The sequence below is a fragment of the Trachinotus anak genome, unplaced genomic scaffold, assembly GCF_046630095.1.
Source record: "Trachinotus anak isolate AG129_WGS33_773 ecotype Australia unplaced genomic scaffold, CSIRO_AGI_Tana_v1 ptg000010l, whole genome shotgun sequence".
NCBI lineage: Eukaryota > Metazoa > Chordata > Actinopteri > Carangiformes > Carangidae > Trachinotus > Trachinotus anak.
In genome coordinates this window covers 28,772,929-28,794,686 of record NW_027273861.1, presented here as the reverse complement: position 1 = coordinate 28,794,686, position 21,758 = coordinate 28,772,929, and the positions used below count along the sequence as shown (strand labels likewise).

Genomic DNA, 21,758 nt, shown 5'->3' with positions numbered 1-21,758 from the left:
CAGTTATATTTTCTGTTAGATTCTTGCATCCTGAAGTGCAGTCTTTCATTTGAGGCATATTGAAGTCCAGGTGAAGTGGGCTGGTGACATATCCAGAGCCTCTTTCTGCTCATTTGAAGTTAACACCTCCCTTTTTCCTGAATGGACAATGCTCCTCAATGCGTCGGTGGATGTAAATGTAACACACTGGCTCTTTGCTGATGATTCACACACTTGACGGCCACTGGACCTTGGCTTTTACGCCCAGAGTCATTCAGTCTTTCATGCTTTACATGTGGGGTCATTGTCAGGGTTGAAAAATAATGATTTTTTAAAAAAAAAATTATTTAAATTTTTTTTTTTTTGTCCCAGCTTAGTCAAGCATCCCATGCTGTTAATACTGCAGTTTGCAAAGACATAAATATACATAAAGGCTGCACTGTGGATTCTTTTGAATTAATTTGAATGATTTGAGTTATCAGTGATGAATGTGAAATAAAATTCAGAGCAGTCAGAATCTGGCTAGTTTTCAAAGAAGGATCTGAGAGGGTTTGCTGTGAAAAGTTGATAAAAAGCACCCCTGCTGTTCCCACTAGCAGCCTTTGATGCGGATTTTTGACAATGCAGATGCACTTTTTCTCATACCTGCAGCATGTTTTACAGTATTTCAGGTCTTTTCAGAGTGTGTGTGTGTCTAACCTCTGTTGCCTGAGTGAGCTCATCCAGTCATCAATAACATTACCTAAACCTCTGCATCTTTTTCTGACTCTCAGCGTGTCTTTGTCTCATCGTATGCAGAGTGTGTGTGTGTCTTTGTGTTTACATACCTGACATGTAATCTGTAAAGCAGAGAGAGAGGCAAAGGGGTGGTGATAGAGAGGCTGAAAGAGGGAGAAATGACAGAGAGGGAAAGAGGGATGATGAAGGGTTGAGGAGAGAGATAGAGAAAATAGAAGATGAGCATCCTGCAGATGGTCATTAGAATATTTATTACACTGGAATTGAAACGTGAACGCCTCAGTGACAGTTAAAGTGTATGTCTGTGTGTGTGTGTGTGTATTGCCTTTGTGTGTAGGGTGATTAGCACAGGTGGAGTGTCACTGCCCTCCCCAGGGGAGGGCAAAGCCTGCGTTTCCACTGGCAACTTCGTGTGTGAAGGTTGTGTGTGTGTGTGTGGATGTGGGGTTAACGATGAGTCTCATCTTTCAATGGAAAATCACCGGGGTATTATTGTTAAAGGACCATGCCAGAGTTTCTTTGCATGTCTTAGCTCATTGGCAGCAGTTTCTAGTTCTAGTTTTCTGTTCACATGTAGAACAGCAGGAACGTCAGCCTGCACAGGCTTGGATCTGCATTCCTCAGAGTTTACATGATGTCTGCATTTGATTTTGTGCAACTGTGGTAATGTAGAGCAGATATTACCAATCAATCTGCCCTTTACACTGCATTATTATGCAACAGTGATGTTACTTTGCCAACATTAGAAGCTGTAAAGCTGCTTTTATTAGTCTTTCAGTGGAATAATTTCTAAACTGTTGCTCAAAGATGATTTAAAACGAAGCAATATAATGAAGGTTTTTTAACACAGATTTGATGCCTTGTATATGTAATATTTTGTACGTTGGCCATATTGTGATATTTCTGAATGATATTCTTGTTAATATATTAATCCTTTGCCAAGCTCTACTGTTGTCTGTAATAAGCAGTCGATTTGAAGAGATTTGCATGAGTGCACTCACCTGCAAAGGGAGAACAACACTGGAGAACAACGCTGAGGGCAATTCAATAATTCTATATTCAAGGACAACTCTACAAAGCAGCGTGATGGAGCGACCTGAGTACATCTCAGCTGCTAGTTTCCATGTTTGTTCATGTTCAGTTTTATTTGCATATCACTCTGAAGTGAGCAGAACCTAGGAAGTAGAAAAGCATTTCAGAAATCTAAAGCATCATGTTTTGGAAGATGTATAGGAAATATACATGATTTTTGAAAATGGGACAAAAGAGCTGTAGCACAGACCTGAAGTGGCTAATATGAATGACAGCAGGTGAGTGGGTCTGTGGCATCATTCATGTGTCAAAGCCTCTTTACATACAGGACGTAATCATCATCTGCAGGATTGGATTGACATGTGGCCCATAGGAGACGTAATCCACTGAATGTTTGCCGTCCATATGTGTTGCTAAGTGATAAGAAGCCTTTTATGAGGATCATAATCTCCCCATAGACTAAACCTACATCATACAGTGACAGACAACAGTGTCTGAAACTATGACAGAATATTACCATCACTACTTACTGTCCTTTTGTGCAGCTTTTGACCTCATCTCTGTCTTTGTCAGTGGATAGTTTGCTCAGTTGACACGGTGATGAATCTGTTGACATGTAAATTCAGTAGCTGCTATGATTTCATTACTGTTTACTTTTTCATAAACAGATTATTGCCCCATGAGTAATATGAATATGAGTGAATTTGCAGTTGGTTGTGTGTGTGTTCACATCTTGAAGCAAACGGTTGGTGTAAAGCAAAAAAAAGCCAAATATTTTCTGGTTCCGGCCTCTGGTGTTTTATTTTTGGACGTTTGAAGACGTCACTGTGGTCTCTGGCTTTAAGGTCAGTGCTGGATTTATCCACTGACCTGACTGAAATGAGAGTGAATGAATGAATAAATGAGTTTCTTACACACACGTTCAGCTGCCAGTCGCTCTGAGTTCAATAGAAACAACCTGTTGATTTAACGCTCGATGTTGAGGGGCTGTGTGTGTGAGTGTGTGGTGACCCAGAGGGAACAGATATACCACCGGGCAACTCCACCTTCCTCCTTTCTTTCTTTCTTTCTCTTGTGAGGTCTGGCCCCCACCCCCACCCCATCCTTGCTGTCTCCTGATTGGCTGAGGGGGCGGGCCTCCATGCAGGGATTAGTTAGCGCGTCATCTGTCTTTTAGGATCAGCCTCGCTCGCTCTTTTCTTCAGTCTGACGGAGCGGAGAGCAGGAGGAGGAGGTGGCAGTGGAGGAGGAGGAAGAGGAGGAGAGAGAGAGAGAGGGAGAGAGTAAGTGAGTGAGAGAGAAAGAGAAGGAGGGAGGAGGGAAACAGCTGAGAGACGAGTGGCAGCATGCAGTTAACGGAGAGCACGATGGTGGAGGACGGTAAGAGACTGAACGGGACAGATTTGTTCTGTTGGGCTGTTTCTTTTTTCTTCTTACTCTGCCTCTCTTTGTCTTTCTTTCTTTCTTTCTTTCTTTCTTTCTTTCTCAGTTGCTTAACCCACTTTTCTCTCTCCATTCTGCATCCATTTGTCTGCATTTTTCTACTTTTGCACTTCTTTCTTTCTTCTTTTTTCCCCTCTGTCTTGTCGTTGCAGCCCCCTTCCTCCTCTGTCATTCAGCTCAAAGACTGCAGAGTGTGTGTCTGTGTCTGTGCAATAGGGTTTATTGGTTTCTTGCTGCTGTTGTGCTTCTGTAGCTCAGCTTTGAGGGAACTGGTGCTCAAATAATCAGTATTTAAGTCACTTATTAAGAAAAAAAAACACTCTCTGGTTTCAGCTTCTTAGATGTGTAGAGTTTCTCCTTTTCTTTTCTTTTATATATTGTAATTTTAATACAGGACATTTTATTGTCTAAACAATTTAAGATATTAGTTACAGCCTCGGTATGGAAGAAACTGCAAAAGGAAAGCTGTCAGGTGTCTCCATGTGTGTGTGCTTTCACAGGCATGACAGCTGAAACACACCCACATACAGTCGATGCTCACACACACACACACACACACCACCTGCAGCCCCTTACTTTGCCCAGATGTAAAGTTGTGGAAATAAAAGCAGCTTCCTCTGGTTAGGTTGATTCATGCCTCATGCTTTGAGTTTTCTGTCGCTCTCACAGTCTGTGCAGTAATTTCACTCATGTGTGTGAACTCGTGTTGCAGTGAAGATCTTTGATGCTGTACCCCTGATCAGCTGTGAGTGTGCACACATGATATTTTTTTTTGTAAGCTTGCTGTGTTGCCAGAGGTTGACCAAGACCCATCCTGATGCTTTGTGTGTTTGTCGTGTGTGTGTGTCAGTCTGTGCTGATGGTCATTGTTCGGGAGAGCTGTGGGTTTTTGCCTGCATGTGTGATGACAAGTGATATCGCTCTGTGTGTGTGTGTGTGTGTGTGTGTGTGTGTCAGAGCGCTGCTCCTTTGTCTGGTGAGGGGGAGGGGGGAGGAGGGGAGGTTGCACTGACGGTCCCCTTTGTTCATCGTCCCTCGCTCTGAGGGTTTCGCACAGTAGTTGTAGCTGTGATATTTTCTCAGATTTCCGACACTACAGTTGTGTAACATGCTCAGTTTTCACATTTTTTCACATCTTCTGATTGCATCCTCTTTGTTAGGACAGTTGTCAGTTTGTAAGTTTGAGTTGTGTTTATGCAGGACAGATGTTTAGAATAACAGACCAATCAGAGGTATTGATTGGGGGCTTGGCTCCGTAGATTTTATTTAATGCTTCAAGTTTCCAATGGACCTTTGCAACAAAGGACTTGTGTACGTGTGTGTTGGTCCTGTTCATTGTCCTGTTGTTTCTCATAGTGATGCTGAAATGATAAATCAAAAAGTAATCACAATTATGTTGCTGATGACAATAAAAAAATAAAATGAAAGGATCAAATCATAACTTTTAGTTGTTTATTGTGTGGATTTGATTCTTTTTGCATTTTCATATCATTGCCATATTTTGGGTTTTTTGAAATGTTGCTCAAGCAACTTATTTAGCAAAATTAGGAAAAGACTAATCAGTGATGCAAAAATATTTTATTAGTTGCACATAAAAATAGTAATTATTTACAGCCCTGGTGACCCACCTATTGTCCCATATGATACTGTCCTTTGTGTGGTCCATGTACTTCCCCACACACACACACACACACACACACACACACACACACACACACACACACACACACACACACACACACACACCTGGAACGTCATGTTTTAGTGATGTTAGAGCAGTTTGAAAATGTTTTGTTTTTCTTTCTAACTTTGTTTAATCCTCTGTTTTCCTGAAATGTTTAATATTGCAAAAGTTTCTATTTAAATATGAAGTGAATTTCCACTCTGTGTATGGAAGTGTACATGTACACACGTGTGTGTGTGTGTGTGTGTGTGTGTGTGAGTCCATAAAGTGCTGACAGAGGGGAACAGTGCAGCTGCAGAATGACAGTTTTTGGCCGCAGTAACTGACTGCCATGGTGACGTGAGAGAGGAGGGAGGAGAGGGGAGAGCGGGCGAGGAAAAAGTGAGAAGTATAGGAGGGCAGAAGGAGAACAAAGAGCAGGAGAGGAAGAGGAGCTGCCACCGTGCACCTCCCTACATTCCTCTGAACTGAAATCTGCTGTGTGTGTTTGTACCAATTATTTTTTATTAGCAGTCCAACATGTTTTGATGAGGTCTTCTCAGCATGAAGCGAGCAACAGGCCCCAGGCTGTTACATTCACCACTGTTACCAGTTCAATTCAATTCAATTCAATTTTATTTGTATAGCGCCAAATCATAATATACATTATCTCAAGGCACTTTACAGGGTAAGGTCAAGACCTTACTTTGTTACAGAGAAAAACCCAACAGTTCCCACAACGAGCAAGCGCTTGGCGACAGGGGGGAGGAAAAACTCCCTTTTAACAGGAAGAAACCTCCAACAGAACTGGGCTCAGGGTGGGCGGCCGTCTGCCTCGACCGGTTGTTATCAGTTCTTTTTGTGAATTCACATTATGCGTTATGAGAGAATCAGAAATACACAACCTCTGTCTCCTGTAGTGTTTTGAAATCACATACATTACAAGGTAGCAGGTGGAGGCAGTCATGAGCATCCAGGGCCGGAGAAAGCCTTTGTGGGGCCCTAAGTAAAGGTTGTTGACCCCACCTCCAGTGTCTAGCTACAGTTGTGTGGAAATTTGAATATTAAAAATAGCTTTTCTTAAAATCTTAATTATGAAAAAGGATCACTTTCTATTTATTTAACAATTCATACAAAAGGAACATGTACTAACGTCCAAATCAGAGCTAGAAGCAGAGTGAATATTCGAGTTACATTCTTTTAATTGGGCACAAGACTCCAGTGGGAAACTAATATTCTGGAACTATAACTATATATTTTCAGCTTGAGCCGCTGCAGCCAAGTGGCCAGAAAAATGTTTTAAAGACAAACCGTACAGTTGTACAATGTAAACAGTGAGTTTAACTGACTGTAACTTTTTTCACAGTATAGTCCATAGGTAGAGGTAGTGGTAGTGGTAGTGGTTGTGGTTGTGGTGGGGGTGGGGATGGAGGTGGGTAGAAGTGTGTTGAGTGTTATGCTCACTTGCAGTAACACAGTAGCAGTGAGTGAAGTGACACGTTAACACTGTGAGTAATGATCGTGTTAACTGCACATGCACAGAGATCATATCTGCTATCATTTCTTGAGTCTTGTTCAGCTCTCCCAGTGCATTGTGGGAATTCCCCTGTCTTGGTTCTGTCAGCTGTGTGTGCATGTTGTGTGGTGATTTGTGCAGCCAGAACGGTCACGGATGCTCCAGCCTGTCTCACGTGAGCGCTCTGCTGCAGGGGAACGCTGCTCGTGTGTGTGTGTGTGTGTGTGTGTGTGTGTGTGTGTGTGTGTGTGTGTGTGTGTGTGTGTGTGTGTGTGTGTGTGTGTGTGTAAACTGATTTGTGATGTAGGAGCTCTCCAGTAATTACACTACTGTTCCTTAAACTGTATCCAGATGTGCCTGGAGTCTTGTAAACCTTGGTCTGCTTCACTCTGTGTGTGTGTGTGTGTGTGTGTGTGTGTGTGTGTGGGGTGGGGGGGGTGGGGGGGTATTATGGGTCATATTCAAGGTAGCTCTGTTTGCACACACCATGGCAGCAAACACAAGTGCTACTGTGTGTTAGCCTGTTAGCATTCCCTGGTGATTGATTAAAGGTGCAGTCTGTGATCTGAATGTTGACTGAACGGTCTCCACACATTCAAAAACCCAAAGGTTTAAAGCTGCAATCGCTCCAAAGTTGACTCATGGTCATTTTATCAGTGGCACTGGATATTATTGATAAGCTTAATAAGATTCTTCATCCCTTACTTTGAAGATTGTTATTGATCTCTAAACACAACCAACCACACTTTGTTTAAACCAAATAAAATTTCATATTTAATCCAAAACGTTCTCTTCAAAGAATAAATGAAGATTACAAGCAAGATGAGAGCTTGTTGTACTACAGTAATTTCTGCATTGAGGTTAGGGAATTTTTTTTGTTCTTGTGCTTTAATTAATAAGCTTCCATTAGGCTGCACAGCGTTGAAAAAATGTCTATGTCTATTAAGGTTATTATTTTTGTCACATATAAAAACTATATGGTCATAAATATGATCCTGAGATAAAATCAGAGGTTTAAAATTCACATTATCTGCTGTGATAACAACCACAGAAGATGAACAGGAAGTTTCCCGTCAGCAGCTCAGAGGGAGGATGAGTTCAAAGACAGGAGAAACTCTGGGAAAATAGAGCGTTGGCAGGTGTAACAAACATCTCCATCCCTCCTCAGGTCCTGAGCTCTCTTATAGGAAGCCTGTAACTTTAACTAACTGCTTTAAGCCTCGTGTGTGTGTGTGTGTGTGTGTGTGTGTGTGTGTGTGTGTGTGTGTGTGTGGTTTATGACACACAGAATAATTACAGTGATGATGTATGGGCTCTGTTTGTCGCTCTTTGCTCGTGTGATTAATAACACAGTCGCCAACTGCACCGCTGCTGCATTTGTGTGCAGATATAAATACAGCTTCTGTGGTGAAATTTGCATATGAAGCATGTGTGCATGTCTCATAATGAAACATTCATTTTCTGGTGTAATTGTTTGTGCACAGTGGGGCCCAAAAGTCTGAGACCTCTGAAAGTGGGCCTCCACTGCATATGACTGTATGAAGCAGAACTTCAAAGTGTTAATGTGAAATATCTGGAAAATATCTCGTCTCGACCCGTCTCTATCTCAGTCTGTGTGTGTGTGTGTGTGTGTGTGTGTGTGTGTGTGTGTGTGTGTGTGTGTGTGTGTACAAAGTGTTTATCAGTAGTAACATCTTTTCTCTTCTCTCCTCCAGCTCTTCCTCCAAAGCCGGCAAAGCCCCAGCAGACCTCCTCAGTCGGGGTGGGAGGGGGCAGCAACAACGGGGCCAAGGACGGGGGAGCAGGAGGCTCACTGCAAGAGGCTGAATGGTACTGGGGAGACATATCCAGGTGAGGGGCTGAGAGGGGCCTTTGTCATAACATTGGCAGTTTTGTTAGTGTGAATCTGTTGAAGTGATGAGTCTTCACTCTTTCTGCTTTACCTCCATAAGTGTAGGTTAGTTCTCAGCCACAGTCCACACACACACACAGTCAGATGATAACCACACCTACAGTGCAGACAGCCAGTCTGCCACCTTTAACACACACACACTCATGCAGAGCAGAGACACACCGTTGGCTGGGACCAGTCCATCCAGTCACTCCCAACATCATTTAGTTGATGGACTGTTTACTCTGAGGTGTGTGTGTGGCTGCGGGGAAAGTCCTCACCGCCTGCCACTCATAATTGGAGGCAGACTGGTTCAAAATGAACACCATCTGTGCACAGATCACTCAACCCACTCAAACACTGCTTTTTTTTCTCTGTACGGTCTGATTCTGTGTTCAGGGAGGAGGTGAATGACAAGCTCAGAGACATGCCTGATGGGACCTTCCTGGTGCGGGACGCTTCCACCAAGATGCAGGGCGACTACACGCTCACACTAAGGTAAACTCTTAGTTTGTATCAGAGAATCATGAATGGAGTGTTATTTAAAACCACAAGGCGATTTATGGAGGCTGGAGGGAGTGGTAGAGTGCTTCTTCTGCTCCACTTTTATACAACCACCCCCTCTAGTTAACTGGAGTTTGAGGGAAATCATGTGTTGAAGCATTTTGCCTACGCAGCATCCTGGTAAATTGGAGCAAATCGCCCACTACCCTGGAAATAACGTGTTTCAGGGGGAACTGAGCTCTGAAGGAGAAGCTGTTAAAGTGTGAATACTAACAAGAATCTGTTTGAATGTGCTGTGGATACATTCTCATCTCCTTGCCTTTCTTTTTTTTTTTCCTTCCTGTGTTCAGGAAAGGGGGCAACAACAAGCTGATAAAGATCTACCACCGGGACGGGAAGTATGGTTTCTCCGACCCCCTGACGTTCAGCTCAGTGGTGGAGCTCATCAGCCACTACAGACACGAGTCTCTGGCTCAGTACAACACCAAGCTGGACGTCAAGCTCATGTACCCCATCTCCCGCTTCCAGCAGGTACACATAAAATATTCACACCGCACACACACACACACATCCAACAAGACACACTTTGTCTGTTTGTTATGGCTTCATTAAAAGGGAAATCCAGGGTTTTTGCAGCCTCTCTCTTCAGTTTTATTTTAGAAAAACAGAGACTTGGTGATGTAAGCAAAACAACTGAAGTCTGTGAGAAGAGGTCACAGGTCACAAAGATTCAGATCCTCTGTTCTAATGTTGCAATGATATTTTAGACAATACTTTCCTTTTAAAGGACTTTTCCTGTGTTAATATCCATCAGAAGATATATTTGTCGTTTTGCATCTCCTCTCTCAAGACTTCTTTGTTGTGACATCACAAAGTTACAGAAGTCCTGAGAGAAGACTGAGGCTCTGATACTTTCACAGTATTAATATAGAACCTAGACCTGCTTTATAATCAGAAACACATGGACATCTACCTTTAGACTATATGGGACCTTTAAATTCAACCCCATCCAGTGAACCGTGAGCCAGACTTTTTTTTACCTCATGACATGTTCAACCATCATAGAGGTGTAATGTTCAGGTGTTTACACACGTTATGGCCAAATGCTGTAGTTTTCTGTGATGAAGTGAGTTATTCCATTTAATTGTATTTGTTTAAAACCTGTCTGGTGGCTTGTATTGGACTCGTTTGTGCCTTCTGGTGTTGGCACATCTACAAGTGTCTGAGATAAAGCAAATGAGATCACAACCAACAGGAAAACTACAAAAATTAGACCCAAATTACAAGTCTGTGAAGCATTTGAAACACCTTTCTTACCATTTCCTCTCTTACACCCCCTTCACCCCTCCCTCCACACCCTGTGGCTCGTGCTGGTTGCTTCCACTCCAAACTGCAGCGGCAGCAGGATCTCTGCTCGCTGAAATATTGCCCCATTCCACAGCCCTCGTGCCACACTCCCCTAAATAATTGCACACATCCACCGTGTCAAAGGGCCGTCGTTGCATTTATTCCCTCCCTCCCTCGCTCCACTCGTTTGCCAGGCGAGTCATTACTCAGAGCGATGCAATATTTTCGACCGTGCACACCTTGCGTACACCCAGGGCATTGTGGGTGGTTTATTAACGAGCCTGTTCGGAAGTCGCCTTCGGTAAGCAGAATCAGGGGTGAAGGGAGCAAACATGCACGTGCACTTTTCCCTCTGTCCTTAATTACAAATAGCTCTCATTCTTTCACAGCTCACACTCTGACACATCGCCTTTTCCTTCTTCCTCATCCTGGCATCAATCTCTAATGCTGTCATTTCTCCCCCTGCATCTCTCAGGACCAGCTGGTGAAGGAGGATAATATTGATGCTGTTGGGAAGAAGCTCCAGGAATATCACAATCAGTACCAGGAGAAGAGCAAAGAGTACGACAGACTGTACGAAGAATACACTAAGACGTCGCAGGTAAACACCTACTCGCATATTATGACTGAACAGGGGAAAAAAATCAGGTTTCTTGTCCACTCACTCACTCACCTCCACCTCTGCCCCCTTTTAGGAGATCCAGATGAAGCGCACGGCCATCGAAGCCTTCAACGAGACCATCAAGATCTTCGAGGAGCAGTGCCACACGCAGGAGCGCTACAGCAAGGACTACATCGAGCGCTTCCGCCGCGAGGGCAACGACAAAGAGATCGAGCGGATCATGATGAACTACGAGAAGCTCAAGTCTCGGCTTGGGGAGATCCACGACAGCAAGGTGCGGCTGGAGCAGGACCTGAAGACCCAAGCCATGGACAACCGCGAGACGGACAAAAAGATGAACAGCCTGAAGCCCGACCTCATACAGCTCCGCAAGATCAGGGATCAGTATCTAGTGTAAGTACAGTATGTGGAGTTAGATCAAAATAATTAGATCGTGGGAGAGTATTGTTTGTTTGTTTTTTTTAATTATCAGAATTACCTTATTATTTGTTGTCTCCCTTTATCCTCAAACTCACTCTTTTTATAAGAGCAGTCATTCAATGTTCACAACGTTAGGGGACTCATTGGTCGGCCATGTCGTTCTGAAAGAGTTTTTCCAACTAATATAGGATTCCTGCTTTAATGTTGATCTCAGACTTTGTAGATAGAGAAGAGTCGGTCTTCAGCTCACACTTTTCATCCCGACTATGCTCAAGTTGAATGAGAAAGTGGTTTCATTTTAAAGGTCCCATATTTTAACTTTTCCTGTGTTTTATCTTACGTGTTGATCTCCATCAGAAGATATATTTGTGGTTTTAAGAACCAAAAACCATCTCAGTGTAGTTTTACATCTCCTCTCTCAGGCTTCTCTCTGGAGCTCTAGTAACAACAGGTCAGTCAGCCAATCAGAAGAGAGGATCTGAGCCCGAAACAATTATAGTAATGATCACATGAAGTATTAGAGTGGTAACAGTAAAGCTAAATATCTGACATTCAAGACCTCAGTGACTCTCAAGCTGCTTGATGAGAAACTTGTGTTTCCTCTTACTGTGGGTCTTTCCTGCCTTGGTTCTTAGAACGAGTCCTGGCCTCGTCCCAAATCATTCTGTACAGACATTTGTTGGATGCTGGCTAATTTGATTTCTGTTCAGCTTCGTGCTCGTTCATTGCACCATAAACCCTGCTGTCAATGAAAGAAGCCTTTTAAACTGATTCCTAGTAGTAGTAATGGCTCTCTCTCTCTCTCTCCCTCCATAGCTGGCTCAATCACAAAGGAGTTCGTCAGAAACGAATTAACGACTGGCTGGGAATCAAGAACGAGAACACTGACGAGTAAGTTTTTCTGTTTTCTCTGCGGAAACTTTGAGATGAAGATGAGGAGGCGGGGTTAACGCTGCTACTGTTCACAGCTGTTGTGTTAATTGAATCTGTCATTTAAAGCACTGAGAGTATTATTTATGTCTCTGTGACTAACTCTCCTCCCGTGTCTTTCTCGTGGTGTGGCTGTGGGTGCAGAGGCTACTTTGTGAGCGAGGAGGATGAGAACTTGCCTCACTACGACGAGAAGAGCTGGTTCGTCGGGGACCTGAACCGGACGCAGGCGGAGGAGCTGCTCCTGGGCAAGCCAGACGGAGCGTTCCTCATCCGAGAAAGCAGCAAGAAGGGCTGCTACGCCTGCTCTGTAGTGTGAGTACACACAAGACGTGGTTGTAAGAATGTGTATCTGACTTGACAGCTCATCAAAATTTCCACTTAATGAGATGTCACATTGCACTGAAACTCACTCGCCTACACGTGTGTGAGTGCAAAAGACACAGGTGCAGTGTGTGATCATGACAAGGTCAGAGTTTTAGAGAATAAAGCAGCCTCAGATACACTGGCGGTGTCAACAGAAATGTTCATTAACTGTGTATAAAACAATTTTCAAAACACAGTTCCAGAGCATTTCACAAGATAAGAGCAGCTTTAGTCACAAAGGAGGTGAAGGTACCAGAAACAGGTTATTACATAAAAGAGAGACGGAGTGACGGTGACTCGTTCACACATTTTGAAGATTCTCAGCTTCTGCACTTCAATCTGCAGTTGTGACATAATTTTGTTCTTAGAGCCACAGTGAGTTCAACTCCAGAAACTGAGCTTTGAGATGACGTTTGTTAAAGGGCTGTGAAAAAATGACTCTTAATTACATTAGCCTCAGTTTGCAATTAACATTTATCAGCTCAAATGATTTGACAGCAGATGTAGAAGACATTACTCCCACTTCCTGTTTAATGAAACATGTGGCATGGAGCGTTTGTTGTTGGCCAACTGTCAGGAAACTGAAGGAGCTGCATGTTAAGGTTTTTAGCTCCTGTTGTTTTAGTTTGGATAAAGAATGGTAACACTGTATTTAATGGGTCATAATTTCTCAGGAAGTTTGTAATTTTGTGCCAGTAAAAGAATTAAAGGTTCAGTTCTTTCAATGAAATTCCTCCTTAAATCAACACGAGAAAGGAAATATCCATCCATTCATTAATGAAACAATTTTCCTTCATGTCTGATTCTGTTTGCCTGTAGAAAAACTTCACATTTTTAAACGTTCACTAACTAAAAGACTGGATACAGGACTCAGTAAATTGGAATCAATGAAACCAATTAAACAGTCTCCATTTCCATGTAACTAGTGTCTCTTCCAGGAAGAACACACAGTTTTCTCTGAACAACACTGAAACAGTATCTGCTTCAGTCTGAGCCACAAGATTAAACCACGTGTAAACCTGTGACCTGGCAGCTGATTGAACCTATTTCCTCTGTGTCTCTGTCAGTGTTGAAGGTGAGGTGAAGCACTGCGTCATCTACAGCACACCGCGCGGCTTCGGCTTCGCTGAGCCCTACAACCTGTACAGCAGCCTGAAGGACCTGGTGCTCCACTACCACCAGACCTCCCTGGTGCAGCACAACGACTCGCTCAACGTCCGCCTCGCATACCCCGTCTACGCACAGATGCCCTCCGGACGCAGATGAACCCCACCCACCTGGCCACGACCCCCCCACACAGACAACAAACCAACCCCCTCTTGGGGAAGGGAGAATGGGGAGAGTGAAGGATGGAGGGGAGGGAGGGGATTGGTTGAAATACAAAGCAACCCCAACACCAGACCCATCAAAGATAGATAGAAACGAATTAAACACTTGCTGCAACACACACGTCAGCCACCTTGGAGTTATATATTTTTACAAGAACAATTTCGGAGGGCATTCTTTCTAAAGACTGCTTGATTTGCACAAGGAAGTTTTAAATGTTTGTGAATGTGAAAAAAAAAAAAAAAGCGACAGAAGGAAGGAAGGAAACGGAGTAGGCAACTTCAGAGTTTCAGGTTGACCCCGCTGCTACCTAAACTCCAGCTCAGACTTTTTACCAGAAACTCAAAAAAAAAAAAACACACGAATGACGACGGAAGACGACAACAAAACATTCCCATTTTAAACCTTTTCTTTTCACCTCAGATGATTATATTACAACTTTTATTATTTTGTTTGTTTCTGGAGTCGTTTTCATGTTTCATATGTTTTCTTTTGTTTACTCCTAACTTTGTTTGTGGTAGATGCAAGAGGAGATGATGATGATGATGATGATGTCAAGTGTCTTGTTTCTGTCCCTCTCCGTACGAAAAGCAAAAATAATGTAGCATTACAAGACAACGGGCGCTTATTCTGTTAAGTGTTCCTCCATGTAGACTGCTGCTGCTGAGGGGTTTAGGGGGAGGGTGGGGGAGTTGAAAGGGGGAGGGGGAGCACAAGTGACACAACAGTCCTGTAGTCTTAAGAAGGACAAAAGGCTTGCTTTTATACTAACTGTAAAAGTTTTTTTTTTTCTTCTTTTGCCAATTTTTAAATGGCAACGTCACAGATTCGAACCAGAGACCAAAGTTGGTGTGGAGAGGGAGGGGGGGGGGGCAGCGTGTTTTCTTTGTTTTTCTTTCTTTTCGTGAATGGAGAGAGTGAAGGAAAGCAAACGGACGGTGTGTTTGAGACCACACATAAAACAGAGTTTTGGGCCATGTGCTTTTGCACCAAATAGCTTTTTTGGGGGGGGCGGGGGGGGGGGGCAAATGGTACATAAATGGAGATGCTCAGACCTTCTGTAAATACAGATGGCTGAGCAAAAAGCACTTAAACCAGTCCCTTTTGTGACCTCAGCTTCCTGTACGTCACCCTGTGGTTCAGTCAGAAGTAAAGCTGAGATCATTAATCCATCAATTAGACACTCAACTGAAAAATAATCAGCAGTGACATGGGAAAAAATGTTGTTTCCTAGGTGTTGGTTAGTTGAAATCCAGTAGTTTCCTGTGGACTGTTCTGCTCCACTCAGCTTAGCCTCACCACACGTGTAGTAATAGTGTATTTGAAGTGTTTGCGTAGCGAATGCTGTTTGACCGAACCACAGAGTAACATGCTGAGGTCACAAATGGGGACGCGTGAACCAGACAGGAAACGGTTACAGATGGTCAGTTTCACCAAAATAAAATCATCCTCTGGAGGAAAAGAAAGTCTGACCATAAGACCTGAAACCCTTTTTATGTGTGGTTTAAAAGAGAGAGAGATACATGCATATATGCTAACGACTGTGGGTTGAAAACTGGGACTGTTTGTGTTTTTGATAAAACTGTTTTCTGTGTAATGCAGAGAGAAGGCGGAGGCGGCGTCCCGAGCTCAAGACACAGGCTTTAGAAGAAAATACTGAAAACTTGAAAGAACGTGCAATCTAGCATTGTGTTAATGTAGTTCAGCAGTCAAACAGAGAGAGAGTGAGATGCACTAAGGTCCGAGAGATAATCAAAGTGCACAGTGAAGCTTTTGGAGTGAACTTGAGTTAAGTTTGTTTGATTGCTTAGGTTCCCTTTTTTTTTTTTTTTTTTTTAAACACAGAACTTCTTGCCCGGTGCTTGACTTTATAACCAGTGGAAGAATTTTCTGTCAGACTTACAAAAATGCATCACACAATAAAAGCTATCTTCAAAAACTGAAGAGAAAAACCACAACCAAGTTGCATTCTATTCTATTCTTCCTGGAAATTCTCTGTCGCTGATTGGCTGTTCCCTCTGGGGAGAGATCGCTCCAGACAGTCGTCCCATCGCTGCCTGTCTGATAATATCCAGCTATTTTAAGGTCCTAATGAAAAGCGAAGGTTAGCGGAGCTGCAAGGAAGGGGGGGAAATGATTATATGATCCTGGTTTATGGCAAAGGCAGCTGTTCTCAATTCACTCCACCCCCTTCTCTAAAACTAAATTTTTTTTACAGGATAACACTTAAAAAGACGAGATAACGCTGGTTACAAAGTCAGACAAAGCACCCTCCCCCCTCTGTCGTCTGCAGTGTTTTTCACAGTACAATAAGCCAGCATTAGAGTATATGGGACCGACACACACACACACACACACACATACATCTGAGAGAGTGTGTCAGGTTTTAGGAAGAGGGCCATTGTTTGAGAAGCTGCAGAGGAGTCATTGTGAGTGAATGATACAACCTTGGTTGTACCCACCATGTGTTTATCTACACCCGTCTCAATGTCCCCAACACCCTGTAGTGTAGTGAGCCTCGACAGCATCACCGTTATCTACCCCCCCCCCCCCCACCCCACCCCTTTGAATAGTCCATCCTGATGAGGTAGATGAGTTGGGGTGAGGTGAGGTTTGTGGAGCTGAAAGCCATTGATAGTAACCTCTTCATGGTGTTCTGGTTTTTTAGCAGAGACTGAACACGTTTGGTGCGTCCTAATGCCGGCAGCGCTGAGTCCAGTTTGGCCTGTTCTGACACTGAATTCCAGGCATGCTAACAGCAAAATGATGTAAAACCACTGGAGTAAATTTCAGGAAATTTTCCATCAACTAGGATCACGCAGATATTTCCAAGAAGTCGTAACAAGATAACATAATTGAAACGGCCTCATTGTTTTATTACTGCTCTCTGTAATCATGTCATCAGTTTGTGCAGTTACTGCAGCAAAATTGGCAACGTTTTCATTATTTAAACCTTATCAATTTGCCAACATTTCCACCTTAGACAAGTATAAAAACTTATAAAACTGATGGTATTTCCATATGGCTCTATAATGGGCCCTTTAGAAATGCACAAAAGAAGGTGGATTGTACTTACTGTGACTTCCAGGTCTTCTGTGGAACAGTGTCCATGCGTAGACAAGGTTGGAGCAGACATGGCTAAAAACAAGAAGTAGACAAAGTTACATGAAAACTATGATAACTGTCAAAGTAAACTCATATTACAGCTGTGAGAACAGACCAAATTTGATTTAGCTGCCAGCCCAACGAGCCCCCTCTGCCACCGTAGTGTAGCTAAAAATAGCAAGTGCGGAGGAAGATGGAAGAGACAGTATCAACACAGCTGGACATTTGGTGAGAGGAGATGTGGGGGTGGGGGCTTTGAATTAAACTGTGGCTGCAAATATTTATATGATGCTTCAGGGTAAAGATATCCAACCTAGAGTTTTTGTCTGGCACCGTACTGAGCTTGGCCCTAGGATCCAGCGTGCAGGTCATTTGTGAGACGTAACAAACCCTCACCTTTTAAAGACCAGACCCTGGAACTGGGACGGGGCCTTTATGAACTTCCTGTCTGTTTCTGTCCAGCTGTGATGATGGTGTTTCATTTGTGTTCTTCCTCTCTGGAGATTCAGGACTGTAGTTTTAAGGGGACAGTAAGGCGGGATTTGTCGATATAATCTTGAATGTACAAAAGGATCCGTCAGGTCCAAAGCAGTTTTGTTTTCTTTAGCAGGTTTTTTTTTTTTTTTTAAAAGCACCACTGACGTGTTTGTCCGTAACAGAAACAAGATGATCCTAACTCAAGGTGCTATCGGAAATGCAGGCCCATTCGATTCGGCAGACTTGTAAACGTCTCCATCTCAAAGTCATTAACCCTCAGGTGTTTTCAAGTTTACCGTAGAAACTACCACACGACAAAGCCAGCGATTAGAAAAAAAAAAAAAAAAAAGTAAATCAGGGTTTTTTCTTCATTGATACTTAAATCACTCTCAGTCAGTTAAGCTAGACCCCCACGACTTTGACTTTTGTAGTGTCCTCACTTCAAGAGGCTTGTCCCTCATGGCTTCCTGTAGCCTAGACACAGCATCATCACCAACAGGATGTCATAGTCTTTCCTCCCCCTCCATCACCACACAGTCTTGAAGGTTTTTTTTTCTTTTCTTTTTTTTTTTTGCTTCTTTTTTTATTAGCTGACTTATTTGCATAGGGAACTCAAAGAATCCCTAACTCTATTACTTGAACAATATTGCATTGCTCACTGTTGAATGTCTTTATATGGAAATATACATTTATTAAAGAAAAAAAATGGAAAACGAAGAGTTCCCTTTTGTTTTATGGTGAGCAGGGCTGCGGTTTTCAGAGTTTTATGACAGATGTACAGTATTCATTACAGGCAAACGTAGAGCTACTTTAGGAGGGATGGAGGCGCTTTTTGAAACTTTTCTCAGCGATATGTTTGAATCTTTTCCTTCACAGAGGGCTTGTCTGAAATTGCACACATTACCATCTACAGGAGACTTGTGTTAATATTTACCTGTGATGTCTGCGAGTCACATTTACACAGATGTCATATCTATCATACGTATATATATATATATATATATATATATACATATATATATATATATATATATACATACATACACACACACACACACACATATATACACACATACATACACACACATACACAGATAATGCTAAAATATATCACAGTTTGAAGGGTTGTTTTGAGTCGTAGTCATTGTTCTTTGACCGTTTTCACCCCCCCGCCCCCTCCCAAACACGACATTTAGACCAAAGATTTCAGTTCTTGTTAATCTTTCAGTTGTCAACTGGAAAGGGATGTTTCAGTGATTTTTTTTTTTTTGGGATTTTTTAAATCTCCATTGCCTTGATATTGTCATAACTCAGAAGATAAAACTATGTTGTGTGAACGAGTGTCCCGTACAGCTAGCTAGGATTGTTGGTTGAGCTGTTCATTTGTGTTGAAGAAAAGGTCAAACAGGTAACTTTTGTTAGGAAGGATCTGTCTTTAAAGTCCTTGTTCGATGATGTCCCAGTAAACTCAATCAGATTTAACTTGATCTGTCTTCTTCAGTTGGTATTTACCGACTTCTGTGAGGATTTAAAAGAAAACTACCAAAAGTCACAGCTTTCTCGCTCACATAACTTCATATGTTTGCACATGATGACAGTAGCTGGAGTTTCCTTTGGTTTGCCATTAGAAACTTTTCTATTTCTGTGTGGAAAATGTCCTGTAGAAATCTCAAGAACAAAAATGGATTTGGGGGATTTCTGATTAACTTTGTATTGTGGTTCCGTCTGTTTGACAAACAAAACAAAATTCAGTTTTACAGGGGCAGATATTAGCTTGTCTGCACACAGTGAAGGATTCTTAGTAATAATTATGCACAAGGTTTGGACCTTTTTTGGAACTTCAGGGGCTCCGTATGTTTTACAACAGAAGCGCAATTATACAATTTACAATTATACAATTTAATTTCAGCTAGTTTTAGCTTCTTTCTGTGTTTAAGTTGTTTTAAAATCTCAATCTGTACAAGATTTATTTTTGATACTTCCACACGTGGTACCAAAATCAGGAAGTACGGAAGGTCAACACGGACAAAACATTTTTAAACAATGTTTTTAACACATTAATTGATTGGTCTTTTTTTATTCCTGATATGTCAGTTTTCACTCAAGATAAATTCAACACTTACGGATCTGAGGTATCTGCAGGACGATTTCCCTTCATATCTCACGCCATCACAACATGCAATATTCCCTTTTCTGTCAGCCAGGGGTTCATGATGGAGGGGCAACTGTTTTCCTTCAGGTGCATCAAGACCCCACAATGCAGGTGTTTCTGAATGGGCGGGGTTCTGTTTGTAGTTGTACTAAAAACAGGTGGAAATAAAAGTAGTTGAAAGGGTTAGTGGGACAAACCAAAATATCCATTTTGTCAAGTTAATTTTTACTGACTGTTTAGTTGAGTTTTCACTTTAGAAAACTCAACTCTAACTCAAATAACTCCAGGAAACAGGCTTAGTTTCACCTCTCAGAAAATAAAGGTACATTTTGATTTCAAAGGTGCAGTCACAAAAATGTACAATAAGCCTACTGTTACCTTTGTTTTCTGAGTGTTTATACTCACTACCACCCCAGGACTGTTAAAATAGCAACTGTCTGTTGTTCTTCTGCTACTACTATTATTATTACTACAACTACTACTACTCGCCCTCAAGCAGTTCTGCAAAGTTTTATTTGCAGCCAGGTTTGAATATGTTTGTGATTCTCACCGAGGAGTCGTGTTGTGTTCTTACCACTGCTTATCTGATCACAGTACCCAGCACAGCTTCGAGGAGTGACAGCTTCTTATATATATGAAAAAAAGAACTTTTAGAAAAACATTAAAAAAAAAGATTTTAAAAAAAGTGTATATGACACCCCTCCCTCCCCATACCCCCCTTTTACCCCTTTTTGACATACGTACAGATCCAGCATGCATATTTGGTACTCTTGACTGTTGTTTTTTGTGTATAAAAGAAAAATGGTAAAAAAGATGTCTTTGAAAAACAACTGTTATTTGTCTGTTTATGGTGTATTCAGATCTGAATTTAATATAGCAAATTTAACATCACTGCTTACAGCTGAAACAAGTTCCAGTCTTTTGTGTCAGTTGTATAAAGCTATGACAATGTAATACTGAGAAAGTGGACCATCACTAATATTTTATTAATACTGAGACATGGGGCTCTGAGTATTTCTGTCATCATTACTGAAAGTTGTCCTGATTTCACAGATCATGTTGTCGAAACTGTGTCTTATCGCCACAAAGTGATCAGTTTTGAAGAGTTGGTGAACATTGCCCTTTAGGTCACTGTGTTATGGGCCATTGTACAGGATAAGGACTGTACAAAACAGACTAAGCTTAAAATAAAGTAAAATAAAGATAAATAGCTTATGCCATGTTTTGAGTCTAAAGTATGACCAGTGCTGTCATAAAGTTTGGTGTAAACAGGCCTTAAAAAACAACTGTTCCACATTTTAAACACTAAATCCAGACAGTGAAATGTTCTTAAGATCCAGGAACAAGAACTCATACAAGGGGCCATGTGTGATGACTGTTTGCTCCCATACAGCTGTTTGACTGGCTGTAACCGGTCTCTTTCTCAGTGTTACCCTCTGCCATACCCGCTACCAGCTTCTCTTGGTATTCTCTCTTTGAAATGGTTTTTGGCCCATCACGGTACAATTTACTTTATCGTATCGGTTGCAATAGTTTGTTGGTTGTAGATTCTCCATTTGTTTATGAGCTGAACTCATGTACGTTTATCAGTGGAGCTCCACCATATTCAGTTCTCTTGCAGAATAAAGAAAATATTTTGTTCAAATACAGATTTCTCAGTGTATGTATTTTATTTTGATCAGTCTGTACACACCCACATACACACACACACATATATACATATATACACACACACACATATACATATGTGTATATATACACACATCCATATATACACACACACACACACACACACATATATACATATATACACACACACACATATACATATGTATATATACACACACATATATACATATATATATATATATATATATATATACACACATATATATACATATATATATATATATATATATATACACACATATATATACATATATATATATATATATACACACATATATATACATATATATATATATATATATACACACATATATATACATATATATATACACATATATATACATATATACACATACATATATACACATATATACACATATATATACACATACATATATACACATATATACACATACATACATGTGTATATATATATATATATATATATATATATATATGTATATACATATATATATACATATATACACATATATACATATATACGTGTGTATGTATGTATATATATATATATATGTATATACATATATATGTATACGT

At 41.5% G+C, this 21,758-nt stretch overlaps 1 protein-coding gene across 6 annotated transcripts in view; it reads left to right on the top strand.

Moving 5' to 3' along the window:
- pik3r3b (phosphoinositide-3-kinase, regulatory subunit 3b (gamma)) overlaps nt 1-21,160 on the top strand; it is a 192,591-nt gene extending 171,431 nt beyond the window's left edge. For 5 of the 6 annotated variants that reach the window (XM_071486604.1, XM_071486602.1, XM_071486605.1 and 2 more), the window contains 8 exons: nt 8,087-8,222; nt 8,662-8,760; nt 9,117-9,297; nt 10,589-10,714; nt 10,809-11,128; nt 11,972-12,046; nt 12,230-12,400; nt 13,519-21,160. In XM_071486604.1, the coding sequence (XP_071342705.1) occupies nt 8,087-8,222; nt 8,662-8,760; nt 9,117-9,297; nt 10,589-10,714; nt 10,809-11,128; nt 11,972-12,046; nt 12,230-12,400; nt 13,519-13,717 (1,307 nt within the window). In that variant the 3' untranslated portion in view covers nt 13,718-21,160. Of the gene's footprint in view, nt 1-2,957; nt 3,130-8,086; nt 8,223-8,661; nt 8,761-9,116; nt 9,298-10,588; nt 10,715-10,808; nt 11,129-11,971; nt 12,047-12,229; nt 12,401-13,518 lie in introns of those variants that run through there. The other variant, XM_071486607.1, reaches the window with a different exon arrangement.
- The last annotated feature ends 598 nt before the right edge of the window (nt 21,161-21,758 follow it).